This window comes from Schistocerca piceifrons, chromosome 10, assembly GCF_021461385.2.
Source record: "Schistocerca piceifrons isolate TAMUIC-IGC-003096 chromosome 10, iqSchPice1.1, whole genome shotgun sequence".
In the NCBI taxonomy this organism is placed as follows: domain Eukaryota; kingdom Metazoa; phylum Arthropoda; class Insecta; order Orthoptera; family Acrididae; genus Schistocerca; species Schistocerca piceifrons.
In genome coordinates this window covers 15,103,394-15,128,830 of record NC_060147.1, presented here as the reverse complement: position 1 = coordinate 15,128,830, position 25,437 = coordinate 15,103,394, and the positions used below count along the sequence as shown (strand labels likewise).

At 39.7% G+C, this 25,437-nt stretch overlaps 1 protein-coding gene across 4 annotated transcripts in view; it reads right to left on the bottom strand.

Annotated features, from left to right (window-relative positions):
- Positions 1 to 219: 219 nt before the first annotated feature.
- Positions 220 to 25,437, bottom strand: part of LOC124718857 — a 106,629-nt gene continuing 81,411 nt past the window's right edge. For all 4 annotated transcript variants that reach the window (XM_047244486.1, XM_047244488.1, XM_047244485.1 and 1 more), the window contains one exon: positions 220 to 837. In XM_047244486.1, coding sequence (XP_047100442.1) covers positions 720 to 837 — 118 coding nt within the window. In that variant the 3' untranslated portion in view covers positions 220 to 719. The remainder of the gene's footprint in view (positions 838 to 25,437) is intronic.

Here is a 25,437-nt window from a genome sequence, read left to right as displayed (position 1 = left end):
GTCAGCTGCGGAGGCCAATTGTTAGGTGTGTTAAGTGCGTTGTGTGTTCAGACACACTTGCATTCTGCCCAGCATCAAAGACTGATGTTAGTTCCACCACAGTTCGCCGTCTATCCTGTTTTACCGGGCTGCCCAGCTTAAATCGTCCAACACCTGTAACGGAGTGTGGCCGCCGAACCCCACGATGTCTGGACAGAGTTTCACCTTGGTTTTGCCACGTGTTGAAGATACTCACCATAGCAATCATCAAATCATCAGCAAGTCGTGTAGTTTCCAAAATGCTCATGATGAGCCTCCGGGCCATTATAATCCACCCTCAGCCAAACTCAGGTAGATTGTCCGCCTTTCCCCACTCTACACATGAACATCTCCCTCAGTGACACTAGAGGCACCGTGCATATGTCTCACTAGCAGTCATTCCTCGCCAGGTGCCGCTGCTATCACCTGGGTGGGTCTGTATCGGTAGCAGGTCAGTGGTCATAATGTTGGGGCTGATCAATGTATGTGATTGTAGAAGGAAAGTAGTGGCTAGATACAGTAGATACAAGAAGAGTCACGTTAAAGGGGATAACAACACAGCCATAAAATTACATGGCCACCCAGCACTTAGCCTCAGGAGGTAAAACTAAAATTACTGCTGATACACAGATTTTAAAAGGGCAGCTTCCTCATAAGCATTCGTAGCTGTCCGTCCCTGAGCAGTTGGCGACACACACTTTTCATTCACTGTCCGTGATAAGGGCTCCGAGGCCTCCTTCGACGTGACACTCGGGCATCAGCTGGCGTATTTTGTCCAGTTCGGCATCATCTCCGTCACAATAATCGATGTTCAGCTCTCTAAACATACAGAAAAAGAAGTAGCAATGTTATTTGTGTGTAACTGAGCCATCTTAATTTGCACAACTATAATGGACAGTACTAAAGTGTTGTTGGATATAGTCTGACAGAATTAAGTCTATTATGTAGTTTACTAAAGGATGCCTAGACAGAGTGGATCATCAAGGTTCTTGTGACAAAAAGGTGGTTAATAAACTGTGAAACTATGACATAAATGAGGTGCTACCTTAAGTATCAGAGAATTTCATCGCCCCGCTGAAACTAGTAGCAGTTTGTCACTCCACTGCTAGATGTTTTGAGGTACACATCTCAGCAACTGCACCACGAAGTTGTGTCATTTTTCCACGCAGTTGCGAGTTGTTGCTGTGCATGTCAGGATGTGCTTCAGCACTCCTGTGATGTGTGAAATGGATAACGTGAAGGATCAACAGATCTGCATAAAATCTGTTTTCAGTTGAAGGAAACTGCAGCTGAAACCCGATGTACGCTGACAGAAGTGTTTGGTGAGAGTGCTCCGAGTCAAGCAACAACATTTGACCAGCTCGAGCACTTCGAGGAAGGCCAAGAATCTGTGAAAGATGACACACATTCTGGTCGACCCTCGACACGTGCGACATCAGAAAAAATCTTTAAAGTGCATGACGTGATTCACAAACACCGAAGGCAGACAATTCGTGATGTTCCTAACAGACTTGGGCTGTTGTACTACGTGCCAATGAATTCTAGCCGATGAACTGAACACAAAACGAATGGCAGTGAAGTTTGTCACTCGCCTTCTCAGCATCGACTGGTGAAACCTCAAGGTTCAGACGTGACTGAACTGCAACAAAAAGTAAGATGGTGTCCAAAATTCTTATCCATTCATAACAGGTGATTAATCTTGGGTCTACGGTTACGACCCTAAAATGAAGCACAATAATCTCAACAGAAAACACCATCTTCTCAGAGGCCGAGAAATCTCGACATGTTCGCAGGAACACAAAGTCAATGCTAATACTTGTTTTCATTGTTTGAGGGATAGTGCACAAGGAGTTTGTTCTACTCGGTTAGACTGTGAACGGGCAGTTTTACTGCAAGGTTTTGAGACAACTGAGCGAAAATGTTCGATGCAAATGGGCAGGGTTCTGGAAAAATAAAGACCGGTCGGTGCACTGTGACAATGCACTTGCGCACACGTCACTTGCTGTGAAGGAATTCCTGGCCCAAAAACAACACGAAACTGAGCAGCCATAGCGCACGGATCTCCGTGCCGGCACATTCACAGGAGCTCAGTCCGTCAGTTCACCTGATGACGGTGACACGTACGATCACCGAAATATTGTGCCCGTCGGACACTGTAGACCGGCAGTACACCCGTGGATATTTTGATTACCAAATACGCCGGGAGAAACTCGAGAATCACATACAACAACTCGATACTGAACTAACTAGAAGCAGTCGGCAGTGGAACTGCGACGAGTGGCCACGCGAATGAGGACGAGTCCGGCCGAGGGAGACCGAGACAGACGGGAATGGAACCGAGGCTGGAATGAGACTGGCCGACAGGCCATTGCGGGAAAAAGACCAACTGTTGCCCGTTCCTGGTAGCTATAAGTAGAAAGCCGTGACCGAAGTGAACTATGAAAGACCGTTCCTTAGAATTCATTCCTCGCTCCTTCCATTCATCTCGGTGAACTGTTCCTTTGGACCAGTCAGTTCACGAACGACCCACCTCTAGTCGTGACATACCGTTGTACCGTCAGAGTTCCCTCAGTCAGTACCAGCCGTGAGCTGACTTAATATATGACGGTGCCGCACATGAGGAATAACATCACGGTACCTATCTGCAAAACGGGAAGAACGTGGCTTCTGCCCAGCTCATCACCATACTCACAAGTCATCCAGGATACTGCAGAACTGCAATTCACTGCCGAACACAGTGCCGAGCCATTCGTCGACGTCTTACGCTTCCCGGCCACAGCACCAATCCGAATGCAGTAGTCAGTGATCGACCGGCACGTGTGACGGTAATTCCTCGGTCTGGCTACCGCTAATCTCCAACCGACAGTGCGTGACGGAACGGAATGTTACCGGAAGATCATTACTCGTTCTCAGTCGGTGGGCACAGATGTGAATAGATTAGAGTGTGCTCAGTGCACGATACGGTGGTCCTCACCGGTGGTGGTCAGATGCGGTCAACCGGTACCTCGATGATGAGTACGCCTGCCCTCACATTCCCCTGCAGCCTGACATCGTGATATTGTCACATCAGAATGCCACACAAATCTGTATACTGCACAATTCGACCAGCTAGCTGAATGGAAACCTGGTTTCGGGCTCTGCGAGGTGCCGATATTACTGTCTCGGAGGAGTATGCGGCACCTCTGCATCCTGCACGGTGATCTCTCGACGTCTGATGGCGTACACACCGCTTACGTACTCCGACAGGCCCAGTGGTGAGACTAAATACGAACGACTCTAACACGTTCTGCTGGCAGCCCTACCAGATAACACTCGTCTCACAACACTTCCTGCAATCGTGACATCACTTTGACATCACACGCAATATTGTGAGGCCCACCGTAATATCTACAACTGATGCGGCAGGCACCGTATTTATATCGGCATATTTGGCTGTTCTCTGTTATAGCTTGCAGTATGTCATTTCGAGACGACAACATATTTGAAGAGTGTCACAGACACATCGACCTTATAAGCCTTCGAGAGATACTACAGTAATGGAGACTTGAGACGAATATCACACGAATCGGATCTAGTGTAATAAATAATGTCGTGGTTTGTGGAGTCTAAAGAAGCAGGTTTGCACCTCACTACATGCTAATATTGTTTTCTCACCTCAGTGTTGTTAAGACATTCTGAGACTTCCTTATGAATGTACTACAAGTATGTTCTGCAGTATTTGATGATATTTAACAATTTTGTCAGATTAGAGAACAAAATTAAAAATTATGAAATAAATATTTGGCTGCTTCTTTCCAAATACGTGGCGATTTTGGAGAGTGTGTGGTTGGGCAGGAACTTAAGCGGACAGCTTAAATTGCTGCAAGTGAAATGAGCAGCAGCAAAATTCACATTCTTCATTCCAATAAATATTTGGTTCTTTATTTCTGAATATTTGATTATTTCCAATCGTATAGTTCAGTGGGGATCTAAGAGGACACTTAAATTGCTATAATTTAAATGATGAGCAGTAACATTCGTATTCTTCCTTGTCTTTCACATTGGACTCACATTCGGGAGGATGTTGGTTCAAACCTGCATCCAGCCATCCTGGTTTAGGTTTTCCATGATTTCCCTAAATCGTTTCAGGCAAATGCGGGATGGTTCCTTTGAAAGGGCACAGCCGACTTCCTTCCCTAATCTGACGGGACTGATAACCTCGCTGTTTGGTCCTCTCCCCAAATCAACCTTGTCACAAATACAGAGTGTCCCAAAATAATGTATGCACTCTTTGAAACTGAATATCTCTTTAATTAACAGAGATAGTAAATTTTTGCAAGTAATAATTAAGAAGTAAGTGAAAAACATCAACAGGTTCTTTTATTCGTGGACTGTAAACAAATGTGGCATTATCATTGGATCAACAGAAATGGGTGCTGAAGTGTTACTGGAAAATGGAGAACGTGAATGACAGTGAAGGGTTAAATTTGGACCACCACCGATGGTAACAATTACTCTTTTTTTTTTTTTTTACTGTTGCGTAGCTGCTTGTTTTCACAACTAGTTCATTACTCTCTTGTTTTCATACGTTTAAGATGTGTATTTTTTGGCACTGATGTTAAAGAAAGATTTTAAGTGGAAATTAAAACTATATTATGAAACGAACACACGGCATTCACGGTCAAATTACAGCACTATCTCAATCAGTAATACTAAGTCCGCCTTATCCGTAACTTATTCCATCAAAATTCAAACCCCAATCAGATTTTCTATTTTGTATTTTCACAGCAGAACCCCGAGGAAAGGAAACACTACAATTGGCGTCCTGGGTGACAGGACTTACAATCTTCAGATTTGATACAAGTGCAATTATTATAAATTTTGGACATTTTATCTAATTTTAATCACGTAATAGCATCAGAAAATGAATTTGGACTAATTTTCATTCATTTCAATTGTATCGTTACGTGCATGAAATTTAGAACAATATTGTTTGACCTGTTATTAATTCATCTTAATTTTCATGCCGAGGAAATTAATTTGTAAAAAAAAAAGGGGATAACATTCCATAAAATAATTTGCACAGACGTGAAAGAAAAATCTTGGATTGAAAACTGTATATCTGATGCTACATTTGCAACACAAGACTGAAGGACAAAAAAATTGGTGAGTACAGAAATTTACTTTTTTTCCAGTTTCAAACAGCCATCTGTACTTCCTTTAGTCTGATCCATTTATTTCGAAATTATTTCTCCAAATTGTAGTTAAAACTGATTTACTATTGTTGCAAATGATAAGTGAAGAGCATATTCACAGTCATTTATTTGTGAGAGGGAAATTTCAGTACCAGTTTAATAATTCAATTTCTTATTAAAAATCATTTAGAAATATCCATTTCCATAAGAGAAATTTCAGATTTCAACAGATCATATATTTAAATTTTTTTTTTTTTTTTTTTGGTCATTGGAAAATTATATTTGCGATTAATTACAAAAATCACAAGATTGACGCTAGACGAGTAGAAATTGTTTCCGCGGACGAGCTTAGTGAAAGTGACACATTGCAAAACATGTCCGACAGTCAAATGAATATTGAACTTAATAGTGAGGATGTTGAAGACATAATTTTACCGGATCAACTAAGACAACAACCCCTATATTTAAACAGATATATAGACAAATGGAGAGTGAGTACTACGCGACATTGACAATGTCAACTTAAGAACCAGACATAAATCAGACATGAAAAAAATGACAAAACTAAGACACAGGACTCTGACATGCTCAACCAGATTCTGAAGTTACTTGGTGACCAAAACAGAAGATATGATGCTTTAGACAAGAAAAACATTTAAAACGTGACATTGGGAAATTTAACACTAAATCCGATGAACTGACATGGGACATATAAGAAAATTTTGAAAAACAATCGAGTCAAATTGCCGATTTGACAGAAACCATCAGTAGTCTTGGAAGGAAATTTACTGACTTATCAGACAAGGTTACGAGACAAGAAAAAGTATTTGTGGAATTCAGTGACGAGACAAAAACTGACTTATGACGATGTAATGAGAAACTGTTAACAGTAGTTTTTGAACAACAGAAAACCAGTGCCCAAGTTGACGAATTATGACAGTCACAAAATTCTGTAAAAACAAACCACGAACACTTAGACCAGATCTTTCAGACAGATTAAATGAGGTAACATTGGTGCAGAAATCCTTACAGGAAAAGTTAGAAAAACTTGAAGACAGAGCAGATGTAGCATCTTTAAAGAATGACACAACTCTAGCAGAGAAACTTGTACATGAATGCAAATTACGTGATGATTATTTAGACGAGAAGTTTGAGACAATGACACAGATCATTTTAGGTGACACAAAGGAACAAGTAAAGGGAGGAACAGATAATATTCAGAAAGAGGTACGTAAACTTAAAGGAAATGTAATACCAAGTTTGTCAGTGACACCAAAACCCATAACAGGCAACCAAAACACAAATGAGAATCCGAATAATGCTAGGCCCAGCACATAGCTGAAAATAGAATTACCAATGAGTGATACAAATCCCAATGAACCATTTTCAATGCTACCACAAGATCAAAATTACTATCAGACATCACCACATACTATGCACAGTTTGACTCAAAATGCAGGACCCATAATACCATCGGGAGTAGCTGATGAAACATTAGTATGGCATGGATACTTTCAGACATTTTCATGTGATGAGAAAGACAAAGTGCATCCAATTGTTTTCATCCGCTCTTTTGACGGTATTTTCCCGAGACATTGGTTAGAAGCTGATAAAATTCGATATGTTACAAATTTATAACGTGGAAGAGCAGCTAAGTGGGGAGCAGCAATGAAAAGATGATGTTTAACATTTGAAAAGTTTGAACAAGCATTTCTCGAGGAACTCTGGTCGATCACAGAAGAGCAAAGTTTAGAACGAGAAGTATACAATCCAGAAATTTACAACCCGAGAAAAGAGACTTTACACCAATGCTTTGAACGCTACCTAGATAAAACATTATATTGGACAAAACCAGCAGATTTACCAGACGTAATTAGAACACTTAAAAGCCACTTACCACTTCCTTACCGTGATAAATTAATAGGAGTGTCCAAGGACAACATAAAGAATTTTTTCAGTTATGTTGATGAGATAGATGTTTACGGAGATGAGATCAGGAATTTCAATCAATTGTATCCGATCTATCCAAGCAATTCGCATACGCACAACAACAGAAATGACAGAGGCTATTGGAATCCGCCTCCGACACCACAACAAAACACTCAAAGAAACAATTCGCACTACACTGGGACAAATCCATTCAATATTAGGAGAAACAACTCACTGCATTGGCAGGGAAACAGTAATTATTACTATAATGGTAGTTGTTGTTGTTGTTGTTGTTGTTGTGGTCTTCAGTCCTGAGACTGGTTTGATGCAGCTCTCCATGCTACTCTATCCTGTGCAAGCTTCTTCATCTCCCAGTACCTACTGCAACCTACATCCTTCTGAATCTGCTAAGTGTATTCATCTCTTGCTCTCCCTCTACGATTTTTACCCTCCATGGTGCCCTCCAATGCTAAATTTGTGATCCCTTGATGCCTCAAAACATGTCCTGCCAACCGATCCCTTCTTCTAGTCAAGTTGTGCCACAAACTTCTCTTCTCCCCAATCCTATTCAATATCTCCTCATTAGTTACATGATCTACCCACCTTATCTTCAGCATTCTTCTGTAGCACCACATTTTGAAAGCTTCTATTCTCTTCTTGTCCAAACTAGTTATCGTCCATGTTTCACTTCCATACATGGCTACACTCCATACAAATACTTTCAGAAACGTCTTCCTGACACTTAAATCTATACTCGATGTTAACAAATTTCCCTTCTTCAGAAACGCTTTCCTTGCCATTGCCAGTCTACATTTTATATCCTCTCTACTTCGACCATCATCAGTTATTTTACTCCCTAAATAGCAAAACTCCTTTACTACTTTAAGTGTCTCATTTCCTAATCTAATTCCCTCAGCATCACCCGACATAATTTGACTACATTCCATTATCCTCATTTTGCTTTTGTTGATGTTCATCTTATATCCTCCTTTCAAGACACTGTCCATTCTGTTCAACTGCTCTTCCACGTCCTTTGCTGTCTCTGACAGAATTACAATGTCATCGGCAAACCTCAAAGTTTTTACTTCTTCTCCATGAATTTTAATACCTACTCCGAATTTTTCTTTTGTTTCCTTTACTGCTTGCTCAATATACAGATTGAATAACATCGGGGAGAGGCTACAACACTGTCTCACTCCTTTCCCAACCACTGCTTCCCTTTTATACCCCTCGACTCTTATAACTGCCATCTGGTTTCTGTACAAATTGTAAATAGCCTTACACTCCCTGTATTTTACGCCTGCCACCTTCAGAATTTGAAAGAGAGTATTCCAATTAACATTGTCAAAAGCTTTCTCTAAGTCTACAAATGCTAGAAACGTAGGTTTGCCTTTCCTGAATCTTTCTTCTAAGATAAGTTGTAAGATCAGTATTGCCTCAAGTGTTCCAACATTTCTACGGAATCCAAACTGATCTTCCCCGAGGTCGGCTTCTACCAGTTTTTCCATTCGTCTGTAAAGAATTCGCGTTAGTATTTTGCAGCTGTGACTTATTAAACTGATAGTTCGGTAATTTTCACATCTGTCAACACCGGCTCTCTTTGGGATTGGAATTATTATATTCTTCTTGAAGTCTGAGGGTATTTCGCCTGTCTCATACATCGTGCTCACCAGATGGTAGAGTTTTGTCATGACTGGCTCTCCCAATGCTATCAGTAGTTCTAATGGAATGTTGCCTACTCCGGGGGCCTTGTTTCAACTCAGTTCTTTCAGTGCTCTGTCAAACTCTTCACGCAGTATCTTATCTCCCATTTCGTCTTCATCCACATCCTCTTCCATTTCCATAATATTGTCCTCAAGTACATCGCCCTTGTATAGACCCTCTATATGCTCCTTCCACCTTTCTGCTTTCCTTTCTTTGCTTAGAACTGGGTTGCCATCTGAGCTCTTGATATTCATACAAGTGGTTCCCTTTCCTCCAAAGGTCTCTTTAATTTTCCTGTAGGCAGTATCTATCTTACCCCTAGTGAGACAAGCCTATGATGGTTATCCGAACAATAATTACAATAAGAACAATAATAGTTATACTCAAAATAACAACAACAGAAGAAGGAACCGAAATTATAGAGATCAAAGAAGAGAGAATAACAGGTACCATCCAGGATATTTTCAGAGAAACAACAGACAACAACATCCATACATGTTACTTTTGAATACATTATGGGCACAGCAGTGATCAATGTCTTATAAATAATTACTATTAAAAACTGTCTTGATCATGATTTATTTAACAAGGTGACCGGTTTCAACCACTACTGTGGTCATCTTCAGACCATTGAGTAGGAACCTCTTTCTGTTGAAGAATCACTACTGTGATTGAGTAGTGATTCTTCAACAGAAAGAGGTTCCTACTCAATAGTCTGAAGATGACCACAGTAGTGGTTGAAACCGGTCACCTTGTTAAATAAATCGTGATCAAGACTGTTTTTAATAGTAATCCATACATGTATTGCAGGAATAACAGTAATTACAATACTAGTTACATTCAAGGGCAAAATAATGCATGGGGAAATCACAATGGACCATTGCCACGACACATGCAATACAGCAACCCTCAATTCATACCTAATGGAATTCCCAATGTGACGCGAGGTAATGTCAACAATCAAACATCTGATACTTGGGTAATGCGCGACAGAAATGTAAATATTATTGAGTTGGGCAATGAACCTAACCTGCAGCAACAGCCGAATTTGCCGGAAAATGAACGACGACTGAGCTAAGCGCTCAAGTTATGGTCGATAGGGAGCAGAGCGCAACGGACCCGACGATTTGATTTCTCCGATATGATGACGGTAAGAAAATAGAAAAAGAATTATATCAGGATGTAGATTTTAATAGTACCAGTAAAACAAAGAAGATTATTCAGGCTATAACACGAGTTATGATTGGTAGTTATGAAGTGGAAGTAATGTTAAATACAGGAGCAGCAGCAAGTGTCATTTCAATGTCTTTATATAATGAACTCAAGCGAATAATGAACATACCAACATTGCCAGTACAGAATTGTCACATTATAAGTGCCACAAGTAATAAATCAAAGAATGTGAAATTTCAAGCTCTCATTAGCTTCACATTTTCAAATATACCACTCAATTACAGTTTTCTGGTAGTAGACAAATTAGTTATGCATTGCATATTAGGAACTGACTTTTTGAATGAATATCAAGCAATCATAGATTAAGGAAAGAGGAAATGTCATTTAACCGTAAACCAACGACAACTGACAATAGAGTTAACTCAGGGTAAAAATTTAAACAGTGAACATGGTAAGTTTGAACAGATACATTTTGTGTATCCATCAGCAACAAACATATGTGATTTAACTTTTTATCAAGCTGTATCTCAGGGAATTAAACCTAATGATTTATATGAGAATTGCACAGAATCTGAATATCTGACGAAGGAACAACAACTTGAATTACTTGAAGTTTGGCAGCAATTTGCTGAGAAACCTGGAATTATTAGAGGCTATACTTATGAGATGGATGTTAAGCCACAAAAAAAAAAAATGTACTGTAGAACATATTATAATATTCCTTGGTCAAAGAAACCCGCAGTTTTGAAAGAGATTGAAAGAATGCAAGCTTAGGGTATCACTGAAAGGTCACATTCACCATATTGCAGTCCGATCCTAGCAGTTAATAAAGAGGATGGTAGTGTAAGGTTAGTGCTGGATGCAAGATAAATTAACAAAGTCATAATCCCAATCAACACACGACCTATAAATTTGGAAGAACAACTTTTAAAATTTCATAATGTACAGTATTTAACCGATATTGACCTCCGCTCATTGTTTTGGCAGGTGAACCTCCATAGAAACAGCCGTAAATACACTGCATTTCTATGTGAGGGACGTAGTTATCAATTTTGTGTTCTACCCTTTGGTCTACGAGGGAGTGCTGGAGTACTTATTGAAGCCTTAGATGCTGTTCTTGGACCACAATTGTTACTGCAAATCACAGTTTATGTTGACGACATTGTCATTGCCACCACTACTTGGGAAGAACATGTTAATCTTTTGAAGCAACTTCTGACTAAATTTTCTGACGCAGGTGTCACTATCAATTTATCAAAAATGAAATTAGGGAGGAGAGAAATCAAATTCCTTGGTCACATCATATCAACTGAAGGCATTTATCCAGACTCAAGAAAAATTGATGCAATTAAGAATTTTCCATCCCCACAGAATCGTAAACAACTCAAAGCTTTTCTTTGTCTATCTTCATTCTTCAGGAAATTTGTACTCTACCACTTTCTTAACAGTCCACATCTTCTATCTTTACTCAAAAGAAATAATATTTGGAAATGGACAGAGTTCTGTAAGACAGATTTTGAAGCGATTAAGAATGCTATAGTAAATGCACCGTTGTTATGTCATCCTGACATGACGTCAGACTTTTGCCTAGTAACAGATGCAAGTTCCTATGGGCTCGGAGCATTTTTATTCCAAATTCATGCAGAAAATGAACAAACAGTCACCAAACCTATCAGTTTTTCTAACCGCATGCTCACTGAATGCGAAAAGTCGTATTCAGTGACCGAGCGCGAAACACTTCCCATAGTATGGGCATTTCGCAAGTTTCGGTACTTTCTATGGGGAAAACATACTAAGCTTTATACTGATCATCAAACTCTTTCTTTCCTGCTATCATGCAGGTTATTACATTCACTTCTTGCACGCTGGTGTGCATCACTACAAGAGTATGATTTCGATATTATATAGCTACATAAAAGGAGAAGCCAACATTATAGCTGATGCTCTATCTCGTTTGCCACAAGGCTTACAAGAATTTTCAGATGTGATAAAATAAACACCAGATTTCAAAATTTTACTCATGTAAATGAACCATGGACCTTGGCGTTGGTGGGCAGGCTTGCGTGCCTCATCGATACAGATAACCGTACCGTAGGTGCAACCACAATGGAGGGGTATCTGTTGAGAGGCCAGACAAACGTATGGTTGCTGAAGAGGGGCAGCAGCCTTTCCAGTAGTTGCAAGGGCAAAGTCTGGATGATTCACTGATCTGGCCTTGTAACACTAACCAAAACGGCCTTGCTGTGCTGGTACTGCGAACGGCTGAAAGCAATTGGGAAACTACGGCCGTAATTTTTCCCGAGGGCATGCAGCTTAACTGTATGGTTAAATTATGATGGCGTCCTCTTGGGTAAAATATTCTGGAGGTAAAAGAAATACAGTAGAAGTAGAATGGGTAGCTTTGAGGAATGAAGTAGTGAAGGCAGCAGAGGATCACGTAGGTAAAAAGACGAAGGCTAGTAGAAATCCTTGGGTAACAGAAGATATATTGCATTTAATTGATGAAAGGAGAAAATATAAAAATACAGTAGTACAAATATTCCAGAGGTAAAATAGTCCCCCATTCGGATCTCCAGGCGGGGACTACTCAACAGGACGTCGTTATCAGGAGAAAGAAAACTGGCGTTCTACGGATCGGAGCGTGGAATGTCAGATCCCTTAATCGGGCAGGTAGGTTAGAAAATTTAAAAACGGAAATGGATAGGTTAAAGTTAGATATAGTGGGAATTAGTGAAGTTCGGTGGCAGGAGGAACAAGACTTTTGGTGAGGTGAATACAGGGTTATAAATACAAAATCAAATAGGGGTAATGCAGGAGTAGGTTTAATAATGAATAAAAAATAGGAGTATGGGTAAGCTACTACAAACAGCATAGTGAACGCATTATTGTGGCCAAGATAGACATGAAGCCCACGCCTACTACAGTAGTACAAGTTTATATGCCAACTAGCTCTGCAGATGACGAAGAAATTGATGAAATGTATGAGCAGATAAAAGAAATTATTCAAATAGTGAATGGAGACGAAAATTTAATAGTCATGGGTGACTGGAATTCGGTAGTAGGAAAAGGGAGAGAAGGAAATGTAGTATGTGAATATGGATTGGGGCTAAGAAATGAAAGAGGAAGCCGCCTGGTAGAATTTTGCACAGAGCATAACTTAATCATAGCTAACACTTGATTTAAGAATCATGAAAGAAGGTTGTATACATGGAAGAACCCTGGAGATACTAAAAGGTACCAGATAGATTATATAATGGTAAGACAGAGATTTAGGAACCAGGTTTTAAATTGTAAGACATTTCCAGGGGCAGATGTGAACTCTGGCCACAATCTATTGGTTATGAACTGTAGATTAAAACTGAAGAAACTGCAAAAAGGTGGGAATTTAGGGAGATGGTACCTGGATAAACTGAAAGAACCAGAGGTTGTACAGAGTTTCAGGGAGAGCATAAGGGAACAACTGACAGGAATGGGGGAAAGAAATACAGTAGAAGAAGAATGGGTAACTTTGAGGGATAAAATAGTGAAGGCAGCAAAGGATCAAATAGGTAAAAAAACGAGGGTTAGTAGAAATCCTTGGGTAACAGAAGAAATATTGAATTTAATTGAGGAAAGGAGACAATATAAAAATGCAGTAAATGAAGCAGGCAAAAAGGAATACAAACGTCTCAAAAATGAGATCGACAGGAAGTGCAAAATGGCTAAGCAGGGATGGCTAGAAGACAAATGTAAGGATGTAGAGGCTTATCTCACTAGGGGTAAGATAGATACTGCCTACAGGAAAATTAGAGAGACCTTTGGAGAGAAGAGAACCACTTGTATGAATATCAAGAGCTCAGATGGAAACCCAGTTCTAAGCAAAGAAAGGAAAGCAGAAAGGTGGAAGGAGTATATAGAGGGTCTATACAAGGGCGATGTACTTGAGGACAATATTATGGAAATGGAAGAGGATGTGGATGAAGACGAAATGAGAGATAAGATACTGCGTGAAGAGTTTGACAGAGCACTGAAAGAACTGAGTTGAAACAAGGCCCCCGGAGTAGGCAACATTCCATCAGAACTACTGATAGCATTGGGAGAGCCAGTCATGACAAAACTCTACCATCTGGTGAGCACGATGTATGAGACAGGCGAAATACCCTCAGACTTCAAGAAGAATATAATAATTCCAATCCCAAAGAAAGCCGGTGTTGACAGATGTGAAAATTACCGAACTATCAGTTTAATAAGTCACAGCTGCAAAATACTAACGTGAATTCTTTACAGACGAATGGAAAAACTGGTAGAAGCCGACCTCGGGGAAGATCAGTTTGGATTCCATAGAAATGTTGGAACACGTGAGGCAATACTGACCTTACAACTTATCTTAGAAGAAAGATTCAGGAAAGGCAAACCTACGTTTCTAGCATTTGTAGACTTAGAGAAAGCTTTTGACAATGTTAATTGGAATACTCTCTTTCAAATTCTGAAGGTGGCAGGGGTAAAATACAGGGAGCGAAAGGCTATTTACAATTTGTACAGAAACCAGATGGCAGTTAAAAGAGTCGAGGGGCATGAAAGGGAAGCCATGGTTGGGAAGGGAGTGAGACAGGGTTGTAGCCTATCCCCGATGTTATTCAATCTGTATATTGAGCAAGCAATAAAGGAAACAAAAGAAAAATTCGGAGTAGGAATTAAAATGCACGGAGAAGAAATAAAAATGTTGAGGTTCACTGATGACATTGTAATTCTGTCATAGACAGCAAAGGACTTGGAAGAGCTGTTGAACGGAATGGACAGTGTCTTGAAAGGAGGATATAAGAGGAACATTAACAAAAGCAAAACGAGGATAATGGAATGTAGTCTAATTAAGTCGGGTGATGCTGAGGGAATTAGATTAGGAAATGAGACACTTAAAGTAGTAAAGGAGTTTTGCTATTTGGAGAGCAAATTAACTGATGATGGTCAAAGTAGAGAGGATATAAAATGTAGACTGGCAATGGCAAGGAAAGCGTTTCTGAAGAAGAGAAAATTTGTTAACATCGAGTATAGATGTAAGTGTCACGAAGTCGTTTCTGAAAGTAGTTGTATGGAGTGTAGCCATGTACGGAAGTGAAACGTGGATGATAAATAGTTTAGACAAGAAGAGAATACAAGCTTTCGAAATGTGGTGCTACAGAATAATGCTGAAGATTAGATGGGTAGATCACATAACTAATGAGGACGTACTGAATAGAATTGGGGAGAAGAGGAGTTTGTGGCACAACTTGACTAGAAGAAGGGATCGGTTGTTAGGACGTGTTCTGAGACATCGAGGGATTACCAATTTAGTATCGGAGGGCAACGTGGAGGGTAAAAATTGTAGAGGGAGACCAAGAGATGAATACACTAAGCAGATTCAGAAGGATGTAGGCTGCAGTAGGTACTGGGAGATGAAGAAGCTTGCACAGGATAGAGTAGCATGGAGAGCTGCATCAAACCAGTCTCAGTACTGAAGACCACAACAACAACAACTGATGTATGACGGTACATTTGCACCTTAGTACAAAAACATGTGCAGAAAGTTTCCCATATTGCAGGACAATGATCCCAGGTGGATACAGATGAAGAATAAATTAAGCGCAGGAACAGACCCACATTTTGAAAAATATTACACATTACACAAAGAAGTACCATTTCACTGACGAAACCCTGAATCACAGCATTGGTGTGTTTGCTTACGTGAAGCTCATGTTGATGATTTTATTTTATTTACACACAGAACTTGGGGACACTATTGTGTAGCCAAATGTACAGATAAGATTATACAATATTGCTATTTTCCAAATTTAAGGTGAAGAGTATTGAGGAATATTAGGAAATGTATCATATATCAGAAAGCCAAGTATTCTAATTGCACAAGCACGAATGAATTGCAGCCAGTCATACCTAAGAGGCCATTACAGCTAATTTCTTTAGATATTGCAGGACCCTACCCACAAGCACGTGGAGGAATGAAATACGTCCTTGCTGTGTTAGATGTTTTCACAAAGTATTTAAAATTATATGCTTTACGTTCAGTTTCTACTGCTGCTATTACCAGACGTCTATTAACAGATTATTTTGTAAGAATAGGAAAACCTGAAGTTATGATCACGGATAATGCAGCATATTTTACCAGTTTAAAATGGAAGACTTTTATTGAAGCACAGAACGTTAAACATATTTTAATTTCAAGATTTCACGCAGCAGGAAACCCAGTAGAAAGAACATTTCGAGAATTTGGACAGTTTATGAGAACACACACACCAGAGAGGCACACAAAATGGGTAGAATACCTAGCACCATTTGAACAAATAGTGAACAATTTAACTCACATTTCTACTGGATACACACCAACAGAATTAATTGTGGATAAAACAGGAAGAAATGAATGGACAGACCCTCTACCTAAATTTACAGCAACAACAAATGCTGTTAGTTTAGAAGAAAAGGTAAGACAAGCTTACACAATATTATGTGACAAAGCTAAGGAAAGAAAGCAGAAATATGACAGAGGTGTCAGGAAAGCACAAACATTTCAAGTTGATGAGTTAGTTTTACTAAGAACACGTCCTAAACCCACAAAACTGAAAACTTTAAACAGGAAATGGCAGTCTTATACTCTGGACCATACTGAATTGCAAATATTCCACACCCTGACTGTTATTCGTTAGAATATTCGTTCTACATCCACACAGACATTTGAAAAAATACATACAGTAAAATGTTAGCTAATGAGAAGAAGATAATTAATATGATATACAGTTATGATGAGCCTACGTTGAAGTTACACAGATATTTACAATCTAATGAATAGAGGTAAATCTAGAAAGCAAAGAGAAATAAATAAATATATTTAGACATGTGAACCATCCAATAGCTAATAAGATACACTCCTGGAAATGGAAAAAAGAACACATTGACACCGGTGTGTCAGACCCACCATACTTGCTCCGGACACTGCGAGAGGGCTGTACAAGAAATGATCACACGCACGGCACAGCGGACACACCAGGAACCGCGGTGTTGGCCGTCGAATGGCGCTAGCTGCGCAGCATTTGTGCACCGCCGCCGTCAGTGTCAGCCAGTTTGCCGTGGCATACGGAGCTCCATCGCAGTCTTTAACACTGGTAGCATGCCGCGACAGCGTGGACGTGAACCATATGTGCAGTTGACGGACTTTGAGCGAGGGCGTATAGTGGGCATGCGGGAGGCCGGGTGGACGTACCGCCGAATTGCTCAACACGTGGGGCGTGAGGTCTCCACAGTACATCGATGTTGTCGCCAGTGGTCGGCGGAAGGTGCACGTGCCCGTCGACCTGGGACCGCACCGCAGCGACGCATGGATGCACGCCAAGACCGTAGGATCCTACGCAGTGCCATAGGGGACCGCACCACCACTTCCCAGCAAATTAGGGACACTGTTGCTCCTGGGGTATCGGCGAGGACCATTCGCAACCGTCTCCATGAAGCTGGGCTACGGTCCCGCACACCGTTAAGCCGTCTTCCGCTCACGCCCCAACATCGTGCAGCCCGCCTCCAGTGGTGTCGCGACAGGCGTGAATGGAGGGACGAATGGAGACGTGTCATCTTCAGTGATGAGAGTCGCTTCTGCCTTGGTGCCAATGATGGTCGTATGCGTGTTTGGCGCCGTGCAGGTGAGCGCCACAATCAGGACTGCATACGACCGAGGCACACAGGGCCAACACCCGGCATCATGGTGATCGTCGAGGGGACACTGAATAGTGCACGGTACATCCAAACCGTCATCGAACCCATCGTTCTACCATTCCTAGACCGGCAAGGGAACTTGCTGTTCCAACAGGACAATGCACGTCCGCGTGTATCCCGTGCCACCCAACGTGCTCTAGAAGGTGTAAGTCAACTACCCTGGTCAGCAAGATCTCCGGATCTGTCCCCCATTGAGCATGTTTGGGACTGGATGAAGCGTCGTCTCACGCGGTCTGCACGTCCAGCACGAACGCTGGTCCAACTGAGGCGCCAGGTGGAAATGGCATGGCAAGCCGTTCCACAGGACTACATCCAGCATCTCTACGATCATCTCCATGGGAGAATAGCAGCCTGCATTGCTGCGAAAGGTGGATATACACTGTACTAGTGCCGACATTGTGCATGCTCTGTTGCCTGTGTCTATGTGCCTGTGGTTCTGTCAGTGTGATCATGTGGTGTATCTGACCCCAGGAATGTGTCAATAAAGTTTCCCCTTCCTGGGACAATGAATTCACGGTGTTCTTATTTCAATTTCCAGGAGTGTATTTGGTTATAAGAGGAGTTGCTCTTGAGGCATACACACATTAGAGGAGGCATATACACATTAGAGGAGGCAGAGAACTGAACAGAATTATTTTCTTTAGGAGGCATGTGATAATAGTAATGTTATTATTATTGAAGTAAAAAAGGAAGTGATGGTGAATAAGATGAATATAGATGATGCTGAGGAATAAGTATAGCCTATGTTATTTTGTGAAGAACGAATAATAGAAATAGGTGAGAATGTTATGAGTAACTGAGAATATGTTGAGAGGAGAGAAACTAGATTTGAACACTAAACTAATGGGAACTTGTAATGAAATTTTTTGGAATTATGTAGGCTTGACACTTCAGATTGGAAGAATTATTTAAGAGAACATATTTACCAGTCATCTAATGGTATAATTAAAGCTTATCTACTGTAATGAACATATGCACCATTAAATAGAAAGGAGAATAAGGAGAAAGCAAAATGTCAGTCTTCCGTTGCGGCTCATTCTCATCCCTCCCGTAGAAAAATTTATACATGTTGATGAAATATTTCACATTATATAATTTGTAATTATCTGACAGTATGGAGAGACATACATTCATATTTATTTATGAATAGAATTTTACAGGTACCACAAGGTAAGACAGAAAGTTGGCTGAAACCAGATGTAAACAGTAATGAAATCCTAAACTCAGATAGGAATGTATACAGCAGAGACAGGCTGGACAGTGAAGGGGGAGGCGTGTTTAATGTGAAATGATTTGGGTGAAGATCACGATTAAAGCAGGCTCAGACATGGTAATTGGATGTCTCTATAGGCCCCCTGGCTCAGCAGCTGTTGTGGCTGAGCAACTGAAGGATAATTTGGAAAATATTTCGAGTAGATTTCCCCACCATGTTATAGTTCTGGGTGGAGATTATAATTTGCCGGATATAGACTGGGAGACTCAAACATTCATAACGGGTGGCAGGGACAAAGAATCCAGTGAAATTTTTTTAAGTGCTTTATCTGAAAACTACCTTGAGCAGTTCAACAGAGAACCGACTCGTGGCGATAACATATTAGACCTTCTGGTGACAAACAGACCCGAACTATTTGAAATAGTTAACGCAGAACAGGGAATCAGCGATCATGAAGTGGTTACGGTATCGATGATTTCAGCCATAAATAGAAATATTAAAAGAGGTAGGAAGATTTTTCTGTTTAGCAAAAGTGACAAAAAGCAGATTACAGAGTACCTCATGGCTCAACACAAAAGTTTTGTCTCAATTATAGATAGTGTTGAGGACCAGTGGACAAAGTTCAAAACCATCGTACAATATGCGTTAGATGAGTATGTGCCAAGCAAGATCGTAAGAGATGGAAGAGAGCCACCGTGGTACAACAACCGAGTTAGGAAACTGCTGCGGAAGCAAAGGGAACTTCACAGCAAACATAACATAGCCTAAGCCTTGCAGACAAACAAAAATTACGCGAAGCGAAATGTAGTGTGAGGAGGGCTATGCGAGAGGCGTTCAATGACTTAGAAAGTAAAGTTCTATGTACTGACTTGTCAGATAATCCTAAGAAATTTTGGTCTTATGTCAAAGCGGTAGGTGGATCAAAACAAAATGTCCAGACACTCTGTGACCAAAATGGTACTGAAACAGAGGATGACAGACTAAAGGCCGAAATACTAAATGTCTTTTTCCAAAGCTGTTTCACAGAGGAAGAGTGCACTGTAGTTCCTTCTCTAGATTGTCACACAGATGACAAAATGGTAGATATAGAAATAGACGACAGAGGGATAGAGAAACAATTAAAATTGCTCAAAAGAGGAAAGGCCGCTGGACCTGATGGGATATCAGTTCGATTTTACACAGAGTACGCGAAGAAACTTGCCCCCCTTCTTGCAGCGGTGTACCGTAGGTCTCTAGAAGAGCGTAGCGTTCCAAAGGATTGGAAAAGGGCACCGGTCATCCCCGTTTTCAAGAAGGGACGTCGAACAGATGTGCAGAACTATAGACCTATATCTCTAACGTCGATCAGTTGTAGAATTTTGGAACACGTATTATGTTCGAGTATAATGACTTTTCTGGAGACTAGAAATCTACTCTGTAGGAATCAGCATGGGTTTCGAAAAAGACGGTCGTGCGAAACCCAGCTTGCGCTATTCGTCCACGAGACTCAGAGTGCCATTGACACGGGTTCACAGGTAGATGCCGTGTTTCTTGACTTCCGCAAGGCGTTCGATACAGTTCCCCACAATCGTTTAATAAACAAAGTAAGAGCATATGGACTATCAGACCAATTGTGTGATTAGATTGAATAGTTCCTAGATAACAGAACGCAGCATGTCATTCTCAATGGAGAGAAGTCTTCCGAAGTAAGAGTGATTTCAGGTGTGCCGCAGGGGAGTGTCGTAGGACCGTTGCTATTCACAATATACATAAATGACCTTGTGGATGACATCGGAAGTTCACTGAGGCTTTTTGCAGATGATGCTGTGGTGTATCGAGAGGTTGTAACAATGGAAAATTGTACTGAAATGCAGGAGGATCTGCAGCGAATTGACGCATGGTGCAGGAAATGGCAATTGAATCTCAATGTAGACAAGTGTAACGTGCTGCAAATACATAGAAAGATAGATCCCTTATCATGTAGCTACAAAATAGCAGGTCAGCAACTGGAAGCAGTTAATTCCATAAATTATCTGGGAGTACGCATTAGGAGTGATTTAAAATGGAATGATCATATTAAGTCGATCGTCGGTAAAGCAGATGCCAGACTGAGATTCACTGGAAGTATCCTAAGGAAATGCAATCCGAAAACAAAGGAAGTAGGTTACAGTACACTTGTTCGCCCACTGTTTGAATATTGCTCAGCAGTGTGGGATCCGTACCAGATAGGGTTGATAGAAGAGATAGAGAAGATCCGACGGAGAGCAGCGCGCTTCGTTACAGGATCATTTAGTAATTGCGAAAGCGTTACGGAGATGATAGATAAACTCCAGTGGAAGACTCTGCGGGAGAGACGCTCAGTAGCTCGGTACGGGCTTTTGTTAAAGTTTCGAGAACATACCTTCACCGAAGAGTCGAGCAGTATATTGCTCCCTACTACTTATATCTCGCGAAGAGACCGTGAGGATAAAATCAGAGAGATTAGAGCCCACACACAAGCATACCGACAATCCTTCTTTCCACGAACGATACGAGACTGGAATAGAAGGGAGAACCGATAGAGGTACTTAGGGTACCCTCCGCCACACACCGTCAGGTGGCTTGTGGAGTATGGATGTAGATGTAGATGTAAGTACAGAATGGATATACAGCATGGAATGCAGCAGCAATTATCTGACAAGAACTAAGAAGATTTATTTATTAAGTACAACATTTATTTATATTTCTTGATACTCATGAAAGGAAGGAGATGAACTACACTAACCTCATAGAAAGGAAAGAAAGGAAAAAAGAATGAGCTAACAAATAAAATATATATTTCAATCTGAATGTAATTTAATTCACATATCAGCACAATGATATTGAATGTAACGTAAAAATTTACTATATTTTTCATTTAATTCTGTATATGTACTATATGTTAACAATGTAAATATCCCAAGTAATGATTTATTGTAAATATTTGTATATCCATGTACTTATTATATCAATAAATGGGTCATTCCATGTCAAATCAACCAATTGTACTACATGATTTGAACCTTGATATCTCATATTTGGATGATTTTTTTTTTCAGGTAATGTACTCACTAACACTAGTTTAAATTTAAAATTTCAAGTTTTTCTGGCCTTTGGTTTTTGAGTTTCACGGATTTGAAAATCAAAAAAACCTCCGTTTTTAATCAGTCAATGATAGTTTTAAAATACGGTAGCTCAAAAACTAGACAACCTAGAGAGCTCAAACTTGCACCATTGTTTCCCTCTGCAAATTCCCTTCAATTTGATATGTAACACGACTATGCTACCTAAATTTGAAAATTTTAAACTATTCCAAAAAACATTTTTTGTAATTTCCAAAATACGTACCCTCGGATTTTTTTATAAAAATTATATGTGTTGTCCAGTCTAACTGGCTACATGCATGCAAAATTTCAAGATGGGATCTCAATGGGTTCTTGTATAAAATAATATTTTACTACCGCAATATGCACTAGTGAGGTGGAAAGCAGACTATTTCTACGCTATGAATACTAAAGTAGGCCTATGTAATTCTAACAAACTTAAATTATTTTGTTAGCCTTTTTATGCAACATTACCCTCTTATTGTTTTTTAATTCATTAAATGATACAGTATTGTTTTAATTTAATGCCCATGATTCTTTTAACTATGCATCAGAAGGAAGTGAACACATTTTAATTGGTAATACACGTGCTACAAGTTAAAATTTTGAATAAAGCCACTCACCTTCATCCTTAGTTGTAAATGGTAGAGATTATCTTTTTCTTGGTTTTCCAGTGTTATTTGTAATCATTTGCAACAAGTTCCTTATATTAGAAATTGGCATATAAGTAATTTCACTTGGGAAAAAGATTAATTTGTTGCTGTCTGCATGGATAGAACTGTGTTTCTAATACCAATTGGTATTTACAAAGTTAATACACCTGGTATCTATACAACTTAGTGTTTAGTGAGGGTAGGTGTAACATAATTTAAACGTGCTTCTTTTATGATCTTTTAAGATATTTTTCCAAAGCAAGAGAAGACAACTTCATTTCTTTAGCACTTAAAGTGTAGGTTCTTTCCATAGCTGTTGTTGGATTCACTGTTTTTAAAAGAGCATTTCCTGGGACATCTAATATATCTCTTGGTTGTGGATAGTACATATTGTAATTTTCTTCAATGCATCCTAGCCACCAAGAGTCGTCATATGCTACTGTCACAAAACCAGCAATAATATTTTCCATATGTGACAGTGTTATTTGGTTCAGTGTTGTCACATATTCAAGAGACTCATCCAGACTAAAATGATAAGGCTTGACAGTAATTTGACTCTGTGTGCAGGGTTTATATGTGTGAAACTTTTGTGTTCTCACAATCGCTTTTGAGTCACTGAACCGAGGAAGTAAGTATTCTTTGGTCAGTTCATAGTCCTCTGTTGTGCAATATTCAAAGTCAATGTTTTTATGTTTTCCATGGCAAATACATGAAGTGATTTGGGTGTTAAGATATTTTGGTCATATGGCCTTTGTAAGCTGGCTTTAGCAGCTAGCCGCTTAACAGTTACACAAAGGCCACCGCATGCGCTCTTGCCATAGGATGTTGCAAAGGGCTCCCACTCTGCCTCAATTTCAAAATCAGTTTTACGCAAACACAAATTAAGGAAGTTATTATTATTTTTATATTGTGCAGCGCTGCCATCAGAAAAGTAAGTAATATTTTTAAGTGCAAAAGGCAAGTTTTGGTTTATGATTTCTAGCAGTTTTTTCTGGAATACATAGAAAGCGACTGCATTATGTTTCAGGCACTCTGAAATGAAGATATACTGCAGATGTTTTTTAGTTTTCCCTCCCATTTATAATACATGACGAAAGGATGCAATGTAGCTTCCCCGTTACATCAAGGTGGCCATAAGTAGGGTAGTGGCCAAAACTAGAGCCTTGACCCTATATGAAAATCTCACTTTTTTTTTTTTTTTTTTTTTTTAAAATAATAAAAAGTGAATGTCGTACAAAATCGTTAAGATTCTTAAGTTATTATTATTTTGTATATTTTATTCTCGCATTAAAATATCATTTAATGAATTAACAAACAATAAGAGGGTAATGTTGCATAAAAAGGCTAACAAAATAATTTAAGTTTGTTAGAATTACATAGGCCTACCTTAGTATTCATAGCGTAGAAATAGTCTGCTTTCCACCTCACTAGTGCGTATTGCGGTAGTAAAATATCATTTTATACAAGAACCCATTGAGATCCCATCTTGAAATTTTGCATGCATGTAGTCAGTTAGACTGGACAACACATATAATTTTTATAAAAAAATCCGAGGGTACGTATTTTGGAAATTACAAAAAATGTTTTTTGGAATAGTTTAAAATTTTCAAATTTAGATAGCATAGTCATGTTACACATCAAATTGAAAGGAATTTGCAGATGAAAACAATGGTGCAAGTTTGAGCTCTCTAGGTTGTATAGTTTTTAAGCTACATCATTTTAAAACAATCTCCGATTGATCAAAACGGAGGGTTTTTTTTATTTTTAAACCCCTGAAACTCAAAAACCAAAGGTCAGAAAAATTTGAAATTTCAAATTTAAACTAGTGTTAGTGAGTACATTACCTGAAAAAAAAATTGAAGCAAATCTGAGATGTCAAGGTTCAGACTGTTAGTTGATTTGAGACGGAATGACCCAAATGTATTTTAAGGAGATGTTAATGAACTGAAAAGGGCTTGTGCATGTAGGACAGGATTCATATAAATGGAACTGAAAATGCAAAGAAGAAACCAACGTGATGGAGCACTGGTCAAGAAATATTTACGTAGTGTCAATATGCCTTGAAGTGTATAGTGTAGTGGAAGCCGGCAGGTCTTCACGTTGGTGTAAAGGACAAGCTCATCACCTGTTGTAGGCAGTGAGGTGTTTCCTGTGCCCTCATTGACCATTTATACCCCGGTGGACGCCACCAAAATTCAACTGCTGGACATCACAATTTCGTGTTGACACAAAGAACAAACTTTGGATTTTCTTCAAGTCACACGCAGGAGATCTAGGCAGTACACACACACACGCGCACACACACACACACACACACACACACACACACACACACACACACACACACACACTCACAGAAGCCGATACTATGTTTAAAGACATTCAAGTCACACGCAGGAGATCTAGGCAGTACACACACACACACACACACACACACACACACACACACACACACACACTCACTCACAGAAGCCGATACTATGTTTAAAGACATTTGAGCAATACAATAGAAACAATTATTGTTCAAATTAATTCCATTGTAAACACGATTGATGCGAACTAAATTCAAACGCTGTGCTAAGCAACAATAACATGCCAAAGTGTTAATGTCATGAGTCGTAAAGAAGATACACACCAAAAAGACTGTATACAAAGACTGCTACGCAAAGAGCATTGTGCTCAGGAATATTTTTTGCAATATGTAAAAATTCTTATTTTCTTATATATATATATATATATAT